The sequence below is a fragment of the Rosa chinensis genome, chromosome 6, assembly GCF_002994745.2.
Source record: "Rosa chinensis cultivar Old Blush chromosome 6, RchiOBHm-V2, whole genome shotgun sequence".
NCBI classification, from domain to species: domain Eukaryota; kingdom Viridiplantae; phylum Streptophyta; class Magnoliopsida; order Rosales; family Rosaceae; genus Rosa; species Rosa chinensis.
The window spans coordinates 45,033,684-45,051,283 of NC_037093.1; the positions used below are offsets into that span (position 1 = coordinate 45,033,684).

The window sequence follows — 17,600 nt, forward strand, 5'->3', positions numbered from 1 at the left end:
TACCTTGTTTACAGTGGATCGAAAAGCTTGAAAATGACAACCACCACAAAATGTATGCAGATATAGATGTAGAGGAAAATGGAACCAAAGCCAGGATGGAAAGCAACTCTTTTGTCCTTAGCCATAATTCTAAAACAGATGAAATCATGTGAAGCAGCATGTGTAGAAAGCACCGAAAGCAACTTTAGCTTTTTCTAAAGATGCTTTTGCTTTTCAAAAAAAGACGAAGGTGAAAAACATTTCACCTAAAGGAATGTGCTTTTTGTCACTCGACCTCAATCATCCGGAGCACTCACGAGAGCAGAAAATAATGGAGTTGTTCTGTACATTTTGGTGTTTTGAATTCTAGTTTGAGTTTCGCTCCCTATGTAAGGAGCTTTGGGTTCAGTTTGTAAGGTATCAGAAAATTGAGCGGAAGAGTCTTCTCTCAAGAAATAAGAAAGCCATAGTAGCAGTATTCTCTTTCCTTTCTGTCTAGTGAGGAGTGGTGTGCTTTCTTTTTCAAGTAAGTATTTGTAATCATTCTCATGGATAGCTAAACAACTAAAACAACTTTTAGCTATTTACTTGAGAATAAGGCTCTGAATTCATAGCTTGTAATTATGTTTGAATAAATAATTTCAGATTGCCCATCCACTTCGTCAATATCTCAATATTTCATTTTTACGTTGTTATTTTATATCTATGTTTAGCCTTAATGTTGTACTATCTTTAAGTTTAGATTTTCTGCTTCTTAGAAAGATTTGCCTCAGCTTAAGATAGAAACAAGCAGTGATTCCGCCTCTTAAAGTAACCGTTAGGCAGGGAGCCGTTAGATGAAAAATTTGGACATGTTGAAGGATAGTTTTGTTTTTCTCAAAAGTTTGAATAGGTTTTTCTAAGAAAAGATAAATTTTGAATCTAAAAGTCAGCATAGGATACATTAGGCACTACCCTAAAAAAAACTACTCTTATGAGTCTTTTTCCCTAAGATTTGTGTAATTGGGCAAAATACGAACTTGTTGGATTGATTGGGCAAAATACACAGAGATTTTGGGTAAATGGGCAAAACCCCTTGTTTCTAAGCATAAGTTATTTATGAGGCCACTTTTACCCTTTGGATGTATTGTCCACCAATATGAATGAAATTCTCTTTCTAATAAAAAAAAGGGAAAAATAAATTAACAACTTATAAAAGAGTGTATCAAAAAGTGAAGCTCTTATTTCAGTGCCAAGGTATTGGACTATGCATCTGCTACCTTGGTTTATTGATTGACTTCTTCCTAAGTCAAGACATTTACGTCTGCATTTCTGTTGGTACTTTGGTGGTATGTGATATGAACTATAAATTACTAGGGCGAGAAGGATCAGAAAGCACAATTTATGGTTAGAATGGAGAAAGATGGCCTTGCTCCACCAGAGAGGCAATGCAATCATCAAACATCTCTCGGACAGTCTTGAACTTAAATCCTAGAGCCCTCAACTTTGAGGTGTTGAAATCATAGTGTGGCCTTTCCAGTTGCTCAAACCTGAAAAATCCCATTCAAATACGACATTTAACAACATGCAGTTCATCACAGTGAATTAGATAAACTGTGTACTTTTGAAATCAAGTGAAGGCATCATGTCAGAGGAATTTATGTATGCGCTAGTTATATACAAACCTTTCAGGGATAGGTAAGGAAGGATATCTTGTGGATAGCAAGGATGCTAACTCATTGTTGTCAAGCACTGTCGAGTTGCAAATGTATCGACTATGAGCACTTTTGTGCTCATAAACTAGGATGTGGCAAAGTGCAACATCATCGATGTGAACATATCCCATTCTTCCATGCAATTTGAACCTCTCTGTTTCACCTGCTCGATTATTCAAACAATGAAGAATTTGAAAATTTATAGACCAGATAAATTAAATCAGAATGAGTGTTTGATTACCCTTGAGCAGGCCAAGTATATCAGATGCAGTAGAACATAAATCAGGTGGCAAACTAGGTCCAACGACGAATGTGGGTAGAACGGTTACTAAATCGATCCCATTTGCTTTGCAGAAATCCGATGCTGCCCTCTCAGCTAAAATTTTTGATAAAGGGTACCAAATCTTGTGTGCAGATAAATTGTCAGTAGCATAAATAGGTTTTCTTGTACATCTATGCAAAGAAAGCAAATAATGCAAACATGAATTGCTTATTTCTCATTACAATACTAGAATTATATATAAGAAGGGGCAGGTAGAATTCAACGTTAAGGGAAGAGGATTTGATGTCGACAATTTGGGGATGATGACCTATAGATCTGAAACTTAAACAAGGAAAGACAGATGGAGTAGTTTGTTAAGGGTACCTGCAGTTTCTGGCAGAGTTCCACAGAGCTCCAAGATGACTCATCCAATGGAATATTGGGGTCAAAATCATCACCATCTCTCACCCTTACAGCTGAAGAAGATGAGGTGAGAACCACACGCCTTAGAGATGGATTCTTCTTACATGAACGAAGTACATTCAACGTGCCTTCAATAGCGGGGTCTAGGATTTCTTTCTGTGTTGCATGACACAAAACAAACACAATACTCAATTTGTGTACAAGGTATCTAAGGTGAAATGTTATCTTGCTAGATACCTGACACATTATATTCTAACTGTCCATCTGAACATAATCCAGATGAATAGTGCAACATGTTACATATTTTTATCTCAGGTTATACATGCAACATGCCTTTGGATCAGATGAAAGTTTGGGTACAGGAGAAGCAGAGTGGAAGACACCATGGCACCCGAAGATTGCATCATCAAAGCTACCTTCTTCAACTAAATCAGCCTTCACCAATCTCAGTCTTTCTTTAGCTCCTTCCAGCCTCCACAAATGTGCCAATTTCTTCTGGTTTCCTTTCAACATATACATAAATCAACCAGCTGATCATATATATAGTCTTATATTGAGGACTATATACACTACATTGAAACTTATTTTAACTTCTGGGGATACCTGGATCTCTGACAGTTCCAGTTACATGATATCCTGACATGAGAAGTCGCTTAATGAGCCAAGATGCCAGAAAGCCAGAAGCTCCCGTGACACAAACTCTGCTTTCGGATTCAAGTTTTTGATCCATCCTTTTCAAAACAGAAATACATTACTCCACAACTTTGTATGTGGAGTATATATACACACATTCAATCATACATGTCAAATGCATAAAAAAACTTTTCTGGTGGGGGTTTGAATAGTATGAATAGGAGCAGGTAAGCCATTCAATGCTTGTGTTCTATTAATTAATATAGGCATTAGTGTAATGATTTTATAATTTTAGCTTGAGCTATGGTTGAAAGTAGGCAAGCCAAGCAAAAAGGGCTCAACTCCCAGTCTCCCATGCCATTCTTGATTTTCTAGATCCTTCTATAGTTCTATTACAATAGCAATGCCCGGCGTGTGCATTAGATCAAACGCAAGCCAAGCAAGTTTAATTTGCATCTATAGTTGTGGAGCTAATAGCAACTCCCACTGTAAGGGATTGCCAAATGTTTTATGGCTTTCCAAAACAAAAAAATCATGGTATATGTTATTGGCCAAATATTTTGGCTCCACCGTAAGCTATAATTGATGGAATATTTTGAAGGAGATATGATACCCAACTTGTTTGGCAAAATTTGGTACCCAACTTGTTTTTGAATTTTTCCTTTCCATTAAATATTGGGTGGCCGTCGCCAAATATGAGGTTTCTTTCCTTTTTTCTTGTTTAATTAAATAAATAAATAAATAAGAGTTTTTACTCTTATCCGTCTCCAAAATGGTTAGGTCTGAGATCGACTTCTTTAGAGACGTGTCTGAGACCCTGCTATTTTCAGTCTTCAATGACTACTTCGACCACAACGACCAATTTTCGGTCTTCACCTCTCTTACTCACTCTCTAATCATCTTATCTTTTGCCTATCACCCAAATTAAAAGGCTTTTTCTCACTCTATCTCTTGAAGTTTCTCAATCTGGCGTATCCGACCATCAACCATCATCTCCTCTTTTTCCTGCACACTTTCAGTTTCTCTTTACGTTAAGTTTCGTTGTCAAATTTATCTTCATATTCTTTTTCACAGCCCCATGGCTTCTTCTTCTCAAGACCAAAGAAGGGCACTTTTCTATTCTCATCGCAGAGAATTAGTATTCAAGATTAGGCCTGGCAACGTGCGGGTATAGTGCGAGTACGGTGCGGGTTCTTAACGGGTCGACCAACCCGTTAGCTTAACGGGTTTCGCGGGCCAAACCCGGCGGGTTTGCGGGTTTTCCATTGGAACCAGTTAAAACCCATTAAGACCTGTAAACATTTTTTTTACTTTTTTTTTTTAACTTTTTATCAAAGCAACTAAAACCAATTAAGACTTATGTATATAACCCCTCATTTGCCATTTTCTCTATAGGGAATTTTTATATACACATCCCAATTTGTTTAATACACACCCCAGTTTTTTGAATAATTTTAAATCTCAAATTTACCCTCTTCTCAAATAATCCAGAAAAAAAAATATATATATATATATATATATGGGTTCACCAGAAGAACACAACGAGTCCACCAACAAGAAATCATGCCAAAATTCATTGACAAAGAAGATATTTAAAAACAAACTATTAGCATCTAATAGAAACCTAAACGGTTTTTAGTTTCCTCTACGCAGTAGTATCTATCTTGAAGAGTTGTAGAAGTTGTTGTCTTATTGATCAAACTCAAACCTTCAAAACTCTTTATATTACAGTACATACAAGAACATATAATGTTCGGTCATCATTTCATTTGGAATAGTGGCAAATAAACAAAAGGCATGCACTAGGAACTTGAGCATTGGAAGAACTTCATATCAAAGGACCAAAATAATAGTATTGAATTGGAAGAAATTCAATAATCAATCATTAATCAAAGAAAAACAAAAAATAGACTAGGATGGAAGAGAAAAAAGAGAGGTAGAGAATAGGTTGTTATTGCAATTACTGTATAAATCGGAAGAAAGATAAGGAATTGCAGTTGGGTATAGAGACAGAGGAAAGGGAAGGGTAAAAAAAGAAAAATTGGAGCAAAAATGACAAAAATATGTTGACAGGTGTGTATTAAGAAAAAAAGGATGTGTATTTATAATTACTCTTCTCTATATGAACTTTTTTGGTTTTCTATTTTTTATTTTTTATTTACTATCTTTTTAGATTTTTTTTCCTTTCCTCTTTTGACAAAAAATAATTCACAAATCACAATTATACGACGATCAAACGCTCAGACCCTCACAAATCACCTAGAGGATCATCTTTACCCATTTTTACGATGATCCAACGGTCGGATCACCTAGATGATCATCTTTACCAATTTATACGATGATCCAACGGTCATATCCTCATGGATCGCCCTTAGGTTCATCCTCTCAAAATTATACAACGATCCAACGGTCAGATCCTCACGGATCACCCTTAGGTTGATCCTCTCAAAATTATACGAAGATCCAACGTTTGGATCGTCCCAGATCGCCCTTAGAATCATCCTCACAAAATTATATGACAATCCAACGGTCAGATCCTCACGGATCTCCTTTTGAATAATCTTTGCACAATTATACGAAGATCCAACGGTTGGATCGTCCCAGCTCGCTTTTAGAATCATCCTCACAAAATTATACGACGATCCAATGTCGAATCCTCACGGATCTCCTTTTGAATCGTCTTTTCACAATTATATGAAGATCCAACTGTCGGATCCTCATGGGGAATAAGAAAAATTATAAAAATGCCCTTGTTGAAAAAAAAAAAATAAATGGGGAACCCGTATGGGTAATAGGAAATAGGTTTTTGGGAAGGATTTTGAGTTAATGGGTTCCAACGGGTTTAGCCCACAAAACCCGTTAATTTGTTGGTTTTTTGCGTGCAAGCTTTTTTTAGCCCGGATTAATAAATGGGTGGGTTTGTGCGGGTTTTTAGCATGCGGGTATAGTGCGGGTTTGCGGGTTACGGGTTTAAATGCCAGGCCTATTCAAGATTATGAATTCCCTCAAGTCAAGGTACATTTTTCGATCAACAACTCAATTTGCCCAATTAAACTCTATCAGTAATTTCTGATTTAGATTTCATGCCTTTGTTTTAAAGTCAACAACTTTGCCACTATTTCTGTGGATTTGCTTGATTATTGGGATTTTAGGATTATTTTTTTAGGGTTCAAATCATCGATTGGGTGACTGTGAGGGCCTTTGGGTTTTGCTTTGTTGAATGTTGACTAATATTCAATTGGGTAATGGTAGTGGGAATAATCACTGAAGCCTCTATATGTTCAAATTTTAATGTTGCCATGTTTTTGCAACAATAGATTAATACATAGTTCTTACATACATTACCATGAAACAGGTGATTCCGTGATTCTATTATTTCTCTAGGGGAGCAAAGCAAGGCTGTACCACTTTCAAGAAATATCTCAGGTATGGAAAAGGATCACCTTTGTCTAGTTGATTATTGGCCCAAGAGTTGGCTTGTTGTTAAAGCTGTTGTAATTTTGAGCTATTCTTTGTAACTGCATAGCTCCAGTGGCCTATAGCTCTTGCAAGGATGAGTGTCAGAAAATTGGACTAGATGAGTAAAGTATTCAAAGCAATGTGCAATCCTTGTGCTCATGTTTCAATGTGGTTTATTTCTAGATATCTGGAAATAATTGGAAAAGACTTGATAATGTTTTAGGGTGTGAAAATTACTCTATCTAGGTAATGTTGATGCCTGTGTATGTGTCAAGACCTGATTTTTATTTATTGTGCAAAACATTGATAAATCCCTCTGGTGAAATGTCCTGTGCTAGTAAATACATTCTAAGTACTCGAATATGTTATTCTACATTTTGTTCTATTCTTTTTTTCTCTACCTGTGACATAATCTTTAACTTACAGTATAGGGAACATGTTATTCTTCTAATACAGAGAAACTTATTGTTGCTTTGCAGGGTTAAGTGAACAAAACTGAATTTGATGCAAGGGGGAAGTTTCAGCAGTACATAAGGTAGAAAGCCAGCGATCTATCCATTTCTTTACGACAGTTTCTTCCTTTCTCTTCCTTCACCTGTTTATCAGGTATCATGTTTCTGATTGTTCTTCATGGCTTTATGGTGTTATCAAAAATCGCATGTCGATATATCTCTAGTCTTTACTATGTTCTTCTATTTATTACAATCTGCAGATTACAATATGAATTTTACAAGTTTTCAATGAAATTCAATTAGTGACCAAGTCTTCAATTAATTTTACAAGTTGTCATGGCTTTATGGTTCTGTTTGGTCATATGGGATTTGATATGATCACTTCTGGTCAGGTATTATTTGTTTCTTTTCATTCTTAAAAAAATTGTGCATCTGTAATGCATTTTTAGTTGTGTATAAGAAGTCTGTTATGCTTGCAAGGAGAGGAGATTATTCTGTGATTGATTGAAAGCTTTGAGGAACCACAGACAATGAAAGGAAGACATTGAAGATCACCAGTTCTCCACTTGTTTATAGTTTCCAAAGTTAGTGATAGGTGAACAATTTTTACTAGTTTTTGTCCAAGTGTTTAACTTTCAGCTGTGAGGGGAATTTAGCATTTTGTTGACATAATTATATACTAGCCCTTTAACATGTGCTCCGTACACGTCAATTGGCTTTTATTTATTTATTTTTTTGAATTAAAAAAGTTACAGCAATTTCTCTCCTAATTTTGTGGGACCTTCTTAAATTTTCATGGGATGTATTGCAATTTTTTCAAATATGATATAGTCTATTGACTATCTTATCTATATGTAGAAATATTCTGTTTATTAATATTTGTATAATGTGAGGTATATATGATATTTTAAAAATTTAATCATTCCCTCAATAATTGACTTAATTATATAAGAATATATTGATGGGGGCAGATCTGTGGCCACCTAAATTATAGTTAAGATTATACTCTGATTCTAGACCATTAGATCATATAGCAACTAATGGTTGAGATTAAATAATAGTTTTTATTGGTTTTTTTTTTTTAATAAATGCATATTCTAAAATACATAAGAGGGTCCTTTTTTTCTCAATCCTTCATTTACTGCAAGAAAAACCCAATTTGGAATACCAAATCAAATTAGATTATCTATTTAGTTACTTTCTATTAAGGTACCAATTGAAAAACTATTTAGAATTTTTCATGTAACGTAGAGTAAATTTTATTTAGAGGTTGAGAAAAAAAAAATTCTTTGTTTGTTGATTCTACTCCTTAGGTGACTTGCATATCAATGAAAATACCAAAAAAAATTCAATTTTATTTTCTTAATTAATAATTTTTCCTACAACAAATGAATTTAGAGAATTAGAAAAAGAAGAAAGTAATTTGAGGACATGAATCCTGTAATTATTGACTATTTTTTAAGTTGTTTGTAATAAATAAATTTGAAGGAGAATAGGAAAGAAATTTATGGCTAGTTATTTGATTAGATATATAATAGAATATATTATTAAAAAAACAAATAAAATATATTTTTTAATCTCAACCATTAGTTACTATATAATCTAATGATCTAGAATCAGAGTATAATTTTAAGATAATTTCTATTGGAACCTCCAAATTTGCTCACTTGACCTCACTCTATTATGAATTATTAAATGACATATATAACCTACTATAAAATGACTATTAAGGACAATAATTATACCCAAAAAAATTGTTATATTTATTTTCTCTAGACTTTCCAATTCAATAATATTAGATTGCATTCTTTATTATTTTCCCTATCTATTTTTATTTTCCAATTTCACAACATACTCATTAAAGTATTCATCAATAAAATTATGATTAAGATACAAATGTATGATATGCATATTGAACGCATATTGGTCAAGGAGAACAAAATAAATTATATTATGACCTAAATCTAAATCTATCCATTATATTTGCAAAAAGAAGAAGGAAAAAAAAGAGCTAGCAAATAAAAATAAATAAAAATTATTTAAATAATTAATCATGAGGTACAGAAAATAGAGAAACATTAAGAAAAATTGATTAATCTTTTTTTTTTTTACACAGTTAAAAAAGAAAAAGTAAATTAAAAAAATCACATAATGGTTCATGTTATTTTATTTTTATTAATTTTTAAAACTCAATAGCTTGTGTTTGACTTTTTTTTATTGGATAAGAGATTTATGTTGTATGATTAAGGAATGGAGATGTAATTAAGATTTATACAGTAATGAAATCATTGAAATGACTAAGTTTTTTTATCATAAAGATCTTAGTTTGTATGTAAATTATATGAGTAAGGTTATTTGAGGAACTTTAGTGAGGTTTAATGAGTAAATTTAGTATTTGAAAATTTGATAGGAGGTGTAAAAAGCATAGAGGTCAATGAGTAAATTTAGAGGTTCCAATAGAAAAACTCTAATCTTAACTATAATTTAGGTGGCCACGGATCCGCCCCCTATAATAATTGGTGGGTATAAAAGTAGAAAACAATTCTATTTTGCTAGGCTCCGGATAGAATTGACTGAATTATGCCGAGCCTGATGGTTTGGACCAAATTTTTTTTGGTTGTGGAACTCATATGGGCACGGACAGGAAAGAAAAATTTAAATTATTGGTGGGTTCACATTAGCCACGGAGCCCAAAGTAATGGCAAATAACAAATTATAAAATAAGGAAAGGGAAACTGTTCATTGTCAGAATTAGGGTGATGTGATGCCCCGAAAATTCGTATTTATTTTCCAAGGATTTTCTGGAATTTAAATTGTGGGTATCGGACGGTTTCGTGGCTTGTGGATGGAGCAGAAGTGTTTCAGGCGAATAATTATTCAAGAAGCGTCATTTAGGAGGGGGGCGCAAGGGTTGACTTTTTATTCGTTGGGATTCTCCGAAAACTTCCTCCACGAAAGTTGTAGAGCGCGTCGATACGAGTTCGTGGACATGCGGAACGCGAGAATCGGAGTTCGTTGTTCATATGAAGAAGTTATGGGCTTCGCAAAAACTTTCCATTTTGGTATAAAAGGACGAAAATTTCTGGAAATTGCAAATAAGCCCAGATTTCCAAAAACGGAAACCCAGCTCTATTTTCTCTCGCCCCGAGCCTGACTCGCCTCTCCACTTCGCCGGCTTCGTTCTCCCTCCTCCGGCCACTATAAGACGCGATTCAAAGTGGGTTCTCTTCGCCTAAATCCCCTCTTGAGGTCTGTGGAAGAATTGGAGCATGAAACTAGCTGTGGAGGGCGGTGCAAGGTCGAGAAGTTTGGCGGCGGAGCTGCGTCGGACCCAGATGTGAACTTCCGATTCCGGCTACCATCGCCGGTGTTTCTTGAGGGCTTTTGAAGCTCATAGGACGTTGATGCTTCTCCCAAAGCGGCTTGGGACGATTTCATTTGTGGAGGATAAATCGAAGCTTTGAAATTCTAGGGTTCATCGAATTTTAGATGTTGCGAGGTAAATTCTGGCCAAACGGCTATGATTTGAACTTTATGTTAGTTATGAAAGTTTAAATTAGAGTTGAGATGAAGAACTTTGGTGTTGAGAGTTTTGTCAAATTCTAACTTTGGTCCAGCGGCGGTGCCGCCACTGCGGTGGTGTTTTCGGGCGATTTCCTACCACCTCAGGGATAGTTTCTGTTTCTGAGTTCAATCTGCTCATCGATACGAGCATTTCGATATATTGTTTGTAATTTTTGGAGATCGTATGAGCATGTTAGGGTTTTTACGGTTTCGGACCGTTCGATATTTCGATCCATGAGGATCCAACTATTCGATCGACTTGTGGTTTTGGCATATCGATCGTAGAAGTATTCCGGAGACCTTGGGTGGTCTCGGATGTGGTTTAGCCTCGATTGGCGTCACTTTGGGGATTTTAGTTCAAAACAGGGGTTTCGGACTTAAATCGTTTGTGAATTATTACTAAGTGGAAACAGATTGTGATTAGGTACTTGACGAAGTATTCTTGGACGGTCGTTTTGTGGGTTGGCTGCTTTGTTCTGTATTGAAGACGCAACAGGGGTTTCGAGGTGAGTAATCTCACGATGTTCATTCACGAACGGGTTTACCATATTGTCTTGGAGTTATGGGATTAACTGTGATAATAGCGGTATTAGTGGCATTCCTGAGTGGATGATCATGTATATATATTTGCGTGATATATATATATATATATATATATATATATGTATTGGTGGAATCTGTGTGATGACTGATGAAATTGTGTATTGAGTTGTGATTGTAAGATATCACGTGTTGAGATACCATGGGTCTAATATGACCGTCTTAAGTGAGATTTAAGATATGGTAGCTTGTGTAGGAATATCTGTGTGATGAATCGATGACATCAATATGATGAATCTTTGCGATGATTGTCATGTAAAGCTTGTGTAGGAATATCTGTGTGATGAATCGATGACATCAGTATGATGAATCTTTGTGATGATTGTCATGTAAAGTTTGTGTAGAAATATCTGTGTAGCTTGTGTAGGGATATTTGTGTGATGATTGTTATCTGTGTGATGACTAGCAATGAATCTATGTGATGACCAGCGATATCTGTGTGATGATTAGTTGGATGATCGTTATCTGTGTGATGATATGCGATATCTGTGTGATGAATATGTGTGATGATCGCTATCTATGTGATGACCAACGATATCTGTGTGATGATTAGTTGGATGATCGCTATCTGTGTGATGACCGGTGATATATGTGTGATGAATATGTGTGATGATCGCTATCTGTGTGATGACTGACGATATCTATGTGATGATTGGTTGGATGATCGCTATCTATGTGATGATTAGTAGGATGATGGCTATCTATGTGATGATCAGTGTGATGACAGCTCGGTAGTGGAGTTGAATTGTTATTAAGTTAACAAAGATCAAGAGGACTGTTGTGATGGTCGGGGCTCCCTACAGACGTCAGAGTGTGGGATTACGATGATTACTATGATTTGAATTTCTTGACTTAGTGTGACCTCCGAAACTAAATTATATGCAGGCGTTACCATGAATTGTTTCGCTTGTTTTGAATTGTGATTGCCTTGTTTTCTTCTTGATTTGATTGATTGATGGTTTGATTTATCTTGAAGACCATAGTGGTGACGATTGTGCTATGTATGAGGATAGGAAGGTGATTCATTGTTTTCACCTTGATGTCATGTTAATGACAAAAGCTCCTGGGGGGGAGGGAATGAGTGTGATTTGGAATTCGCCGTAGTGCATTAGAATGGCATCAAACATTGCTTGATGAAGTCTTGTTTGATTGAATTTGTGTAATGAGATGCTAGGTTGAGAATCTGAGCATGTAGTTTAGTCACGAGTTGACCTACGTAAGCATGAGATGGAAGAGTGAAGCAGATGGCTGTAGGTGTGAGATGTATGCTTATCGTTGTTTAGGTTGGGGTGACTTAAGAAATGTGTTTTGCTTTGTGGTTTTGAGTTTACTCATACGGGCTTGCAAAAGCTTACTGGGTTTGTTGTGTGGCAACCCGGTACACCATTCCAACGGTGTAGGGGTTATTTCTGCAAGTTAGGTTAATCGTGGCTGATGCTGAGGTAGCGTGCTTGCAACTTAACGGTAAGAAGTCAATTTTGTGACTTTACTGTTATAAAGACTTCCGCTTGTAGTGAGCTCTGAGGAGCATTTACATTTTATTTTGTTGTTGACAATTTAATTCGTAAGCTCGTGTATTATGTGACTCTGTGGAGCGAGTCAATATTGAAATTGTGGGTTTAGGTCATCAATATGTACTTGGGTTAAAAGGGAATAAGTTTCTAAGTGTTTTGTATTGATGACTGAACGTTTCACGTATATATAATTATGGGGTTATATATTGATTTTTATTGTGTTAAAAATCAGGGGCGTGACAGGTGAGAGCAGCGCGTGAATCATGTCTTCTTATATGCCACAGATAGTTTTTGTGGTGGCCGTTTGGTAAAAAACACAAATGGAGTCAGTACAAATAGTCTCGGACGGGTAATCTGTGCCTAAAGGTCAATAACCACATACTTCTGTCTCTTAGAGCAAGTTCACCCATTGAGTCACCGGGTCACCTACTATTCACTGCTTTTTAGTGTATATTTTCATTCTCTGGATCACGAAATACACTGTGCCCGTGACCCAGGGCACGAAATACACTGTGCTCGTGACCCAGAGGGTGAAATTAACACTAAAAACTAGTGAGTAGTGGGTGACCTGATGACCCAAAGGGTGAACTTGCTCTTAGAGCAAATACACTCATGAACCAAAGGCAATTGCTGATTTGCCAACCAAATTGGTACTACTAATCTACTATTCATGCTAAATTGGCAATTGCCTCCAACTTGCATAATGCACCAATAAAAGACAATTTGCGGCATTTGCATGCTGATTCACTATTCACATTTCAAATTTGAATAATTCATTAATTCAAAATAATGTTAAACTTATAATTTAATTAATTAATTAAATAATAATGAGAAGATGGAGAGATAAAAATTTTGAAAATTTGATATGAGAAATTAAGATGAGAGAATGGGTATACATAGAATTTTTAGAAATATATTTCAGATTTTTTTTTATCTTCCGAATTATTTTGTATGAAAAACTGAATAAAAATGAATTACCGTTGGTATTTAATTACAACTGTTGGATTGAGATCCAACGTCTGAAATTAAATAACCATTGCAAATCATGTGTTGCTTGTGTGAAGCCCACCATCCAAAGTCGGGTAATTCAGTGGGCAACAATTGGTCACCCAATAGCCCAGGCAAGTGGCCCCCACGTGGTCCCTACAAATTGGTCGGCCAATCATTTCCCGTTGCATTACTCAATTTGACTTTCTCTCCCAATTGGTCAGTACGTTGGTGCATTTGCTCTTATAGTATCAATGACCATGAAATTATGGGTGTGGCTATAGGCCATATTTCTAGTAGTGTAATATATTAAATAGACTAGTTTTGATATAGAGGTAGACTGACTCTATGCATTAGTTTACTAAGCTTGACTTGATCTTAAATTAGTCTATCTCTGTATCGAGCTAATTTACTTGATACATCGGTACATTACTCAATTTGACTTTCCAGTTGCATTACTCAATTTGACTTTCTCTCCCAATTGGTCAGCCAATCAGTACGTTGGTGCATTTGCTCTTACAGTATCAATGACCATGAAATTATGGGTGTGGCTATAGGCCATATTTCTAGTAGTGTAATATATTAAATAGACTAGTTTTGATATAGAGGTAAACTGACTCTATGCATTAGTTTACTAAGCTTGACTTGATCTCAAATTAGTCTACCTCTATATCGAGCTAATTTACTTGATATATCGGTACATTAATGTATTGTAGACGAACATATGATAATTTAGTCCAAAGTTTGGTTAAAATATCAATAAATGGGAAAATTCTAGTATATTCATTTTAATGTCACTTTTGGTTAGGAAAAGTCTTTTAAGACTTATTCTTTTTATAAATAGGGTGGTTCTAATTTGACACTCAAATTTGATATTTGGACTTCTAACTTTTTTCAATTATTAATAGACTTTGTCAAGTCATATGAAAAGACAAATAAGGACAAAGTTAGAAAAATGAAAAAAAGAAATGACTCTTCTTACCTCCCCATATGGCCATATATAACATTCAATTAAATTGTTTTTTCCTTTTTCCGGAATTTCCTTATATTGCCATATAGTTTTATAAGTCACCTAAAACAATTAAGTAAAAATAATAATTTTTATACATGGCCCATCATTTAATACAAAAGTAAATTCAAAACAATCTGATTTGGAATTTTCTTAAATTAAATTAATTGAATATTATGATATAGTTATTACTCAATCTTCCAACCCAAAACCCTTAAAATCCTTCTTTTAGCAAATTCAAAGTGATTCTAGCAACATATCAAGATCAATAACCAACCATCTGAGTAATTTTGGTGGAGGAGAGACATACTCATAAGAGAGCAATATCATGTGATTTTGATTTATTCTTCTTCTCATAGTTGAAGATAGAGATAAAAAGTAGAGTAACAGATTATTGTATCTCATGTTCAAGGGTGTTTTGGTAAAAATAAGAAGGTCTACTTATCTTTTCAAGTATTATAAAAAGTAAATTAGAGGTATACTAAGTATAAGAGGTCCAAATAGCAAATTTGGATGTCCAACTAGAACCACTCTTATAAATATCTTTCACGTCCTAATATTGACATAAGTAAAGTTTAAAATTTACTTTTTATTAGGAAAACATGTTCTAAGCCTTGAAATTAAAATAAATGAGCATTCAACATGCCACAACTTCACCTAACGGCCTCCTACCTAATGGTTACCAAAATGAGTGGAATCAATGTTGTTTGTTCTTAAAACAAAGAAAGAAATATTTCATTTGAAGCAGAAATTCTAAACTTTATCTTACGGGATAATAACAAAAACTTTAAGCAGAAAATGAATATCTAATAATAGAAATTTAAAATTTGACAAAGTAGATGAGCAATTTGAATTCATTTATTCAAATATAATTACAGGCTAAGAATTCAGAGCCTCATTCTTAGATAAACAGTTAATCCATAACTATATTTACAAGTACTTACTTGAAACAAAAGCACACCACTCCACATGATATTTACAGGAAAGAATGCACACTATAGGCACACTTCTATTCTGGCTATATTACAAGCACACTAATATTCTTACTATTTTACTTCTTGAGAGAGAAGGTTTCTGTCTCAAATTTCTGATGTCTTCTTAAGGAAGATCACAGCTCTTTATATAAGGATCGAACCTCAAAATATAATTCAAAATATCCTAAAAGAAAGTAGAAGACTTAGGAATCTTCTTTTTGAAAAGAGAATAACTTCACTTTTGAAAAAGCAAAGTCTTCCTTCTTGTTGCGTCAGCCATCGTTTATGTCTCCATCATACTTCCGAAAAAATAAAGTTTTTTGCCCTTTTGCATCGGCAACCACTTATTTCTCCATCATGTTGATGACATTGCAGAGTTTTTTGTCAGCAAAGGTAGCTGATGAGCCTGGACCACTTTCGGCGTCTTCATGATCATTGTTCTCATATTCAAGACCTGAATTAAAGGGAACATGACATTTTTTCTTCCCGTTCAATATTCTCTAGCCATGTGGTGGTGGCCAGGGTACAATAAACTTATTTTCTCAATAATGCTCTGAAAAAGTCACAGCTTTCTGGAGGATGATTGTAACAAGTAACCATTATCTTCTCTCCACTTGCCAGTAGGTTAGAGTCACAGTTTCTCAAGACTAAGTTCTTAATACTTTCTATGACCATGGCTTTCATCTATGAGATGCTTTGATTTGGTTTTCCATTATTTACCACAATAACGGGTTTAGCTACTAGGCCTTGAATAATCCTGACATAGTGGTATGAAAAAATGTAATTAATCTGCCCATTTATCATTGTCCACTCCGGTGGAGTTGATATGAAATTTAATCTTAGAATGCACCCGTCAGGTCTAATATGTTTAACGGTTTTAGATATAATATCTGGAAGCCCTTTCAGATCTTCATTGAATTTTGTCAAGAGATTATGAACAAAACCATTTTCTACAAGCCACAACTTGTGTTTCTGAGGATGTTTAGCTTGAACATCAACTAAATATCTGACTTGATGCATAAACTCTTACAAAAGTACGAATCATGTCAAGTAAGGGAAGTATTTGGACCCTTAGTTTATAGTACCTGAGGGATTGGCGTTGGACCTAACCGAGGTAATTGGCTCTAAGACAACTCGAATGCATACAATAAAATATAAAATAAAATAAAAACTATAAACAATTAAGGCACCAGGCAATGTTCGACTTAGCTCACACCAAGCCTATTCAAGCCACTTACTTGTAACCTCAATGTGAATATACACAAATGAGTTGATGAATTCAATGGTTGAGAGTTGATTTGAACTTAACAAAAAGTAATAAAATGTAAAGTGATTATTAAAAATGCAAGGAAAACTAGAAAAGCTAAACAATATAATGACAATGTCATGTGCTAGGGAGGCTCTTTCATCCAAATCTTATGTATCGGAAGTTAATATAATGTAGATGCAAATTTCCTACTTTGGCGGTAGTCGAATCTAAGGTGGTTCAAGGCTCAAGAACTGAAATTCCATTTCATGGTATTCCTACTCCAATTCAAAGATCGTAGAAACTCACTTACATGAATTAGAGCCGATTCAAGGGTCATTAACTCACATCAAGAAGCCTAGAAATCAAGGAATTAGACTACTAAGTGATCCACCGGTGCAATCACACAACGGGTGTAAATCACCATGCTTATAAGTTATAACTCATCGAATACAAAATTGAGAGCTTCTAGCTTAGGAATTTGCGGAGGTCAAATCTCTAACTCCATTCTAGACATGTTCAAAATACACATTCTAGAGTTTACTAGGTTCTCAGACATGCATTTTAACCCAACAAAAAACGATATAAGCATCCATCATATGAAAATTGTATCATTACATTAAAATAAGCATATTTTACACAAAATTTAGACTATGGCACACAACCCTAACCCCCCAAAAATAAAACTACTTACTACCATCATCAAACTAACATAAATATACATAATTTAAAGAGGAAAAAATGAAGATGAGCAGGGAGTAACAAAAACAAGCTACAAGTTACTATCACTATGCCAAAAAGGCC

At 34.9% G+C, this 17,600-nt stretch overlaps 1 protein-coding gene across 1 annotated transcript; it reads right to left on the reverse strand.

Annotated features, from left to right (window-relative positions):
* Positions 1–1,179: 1,179 nt before the first annotated feature.
* LOC112174211 (tetraketide alpha-pyrone reductase 1) lies at positions 1,180–3,215 on the reverse strand. Its single transcript, XM_024311947.2, has 6 exons — positions 2,962–3,215; positions 2,692–2,861; positions 2,320–2,514; positions 1,915–2,077; positions 1,644–1,836; positions 1,180–1,508 (listed from the first exon to the last, which is right to left on the reverse strand). Exons 1-6 carry the CDS (start codon positions 3,086–3,088, stop codon positions 1,367–1,369), a joined length of 990 nt encoding a protein of 329 aa, XP_024167715.1. The 5' UTR covers positions 3,089–3,215; the 3' UTR covers positions 1,180–1,366.
* Between the last annotated feature and the right edge of the window lie 14,385 nt (positions 3,216–17,600).

Excerpts from the sequence above, each read along its gene's own strand:
- LOC112174211 (XM_024311947.2), bottom strand. The coding sequence starts at position 3,088 with ATGGATCAAAAACTTGAATCCGAAAGCAGAGTTTGTGTCACGGGAGCT. Across the intron at positions 2,862-2,961 it reads TGGAACTGTCAGAGATCCAG|GAAACCAGAAGAAATTGGCA; the intron begins GTATCCCCAGAA and ends ATATGTTGAAAG. Across the intron at positions 1,837-1,914 it reads TATACTTGGCCTGCTCAAGG|GTGAAACAGAGAGGTTCAAA; the intron begins GTAATCAAACAC and ends ATAATCGAGCAG.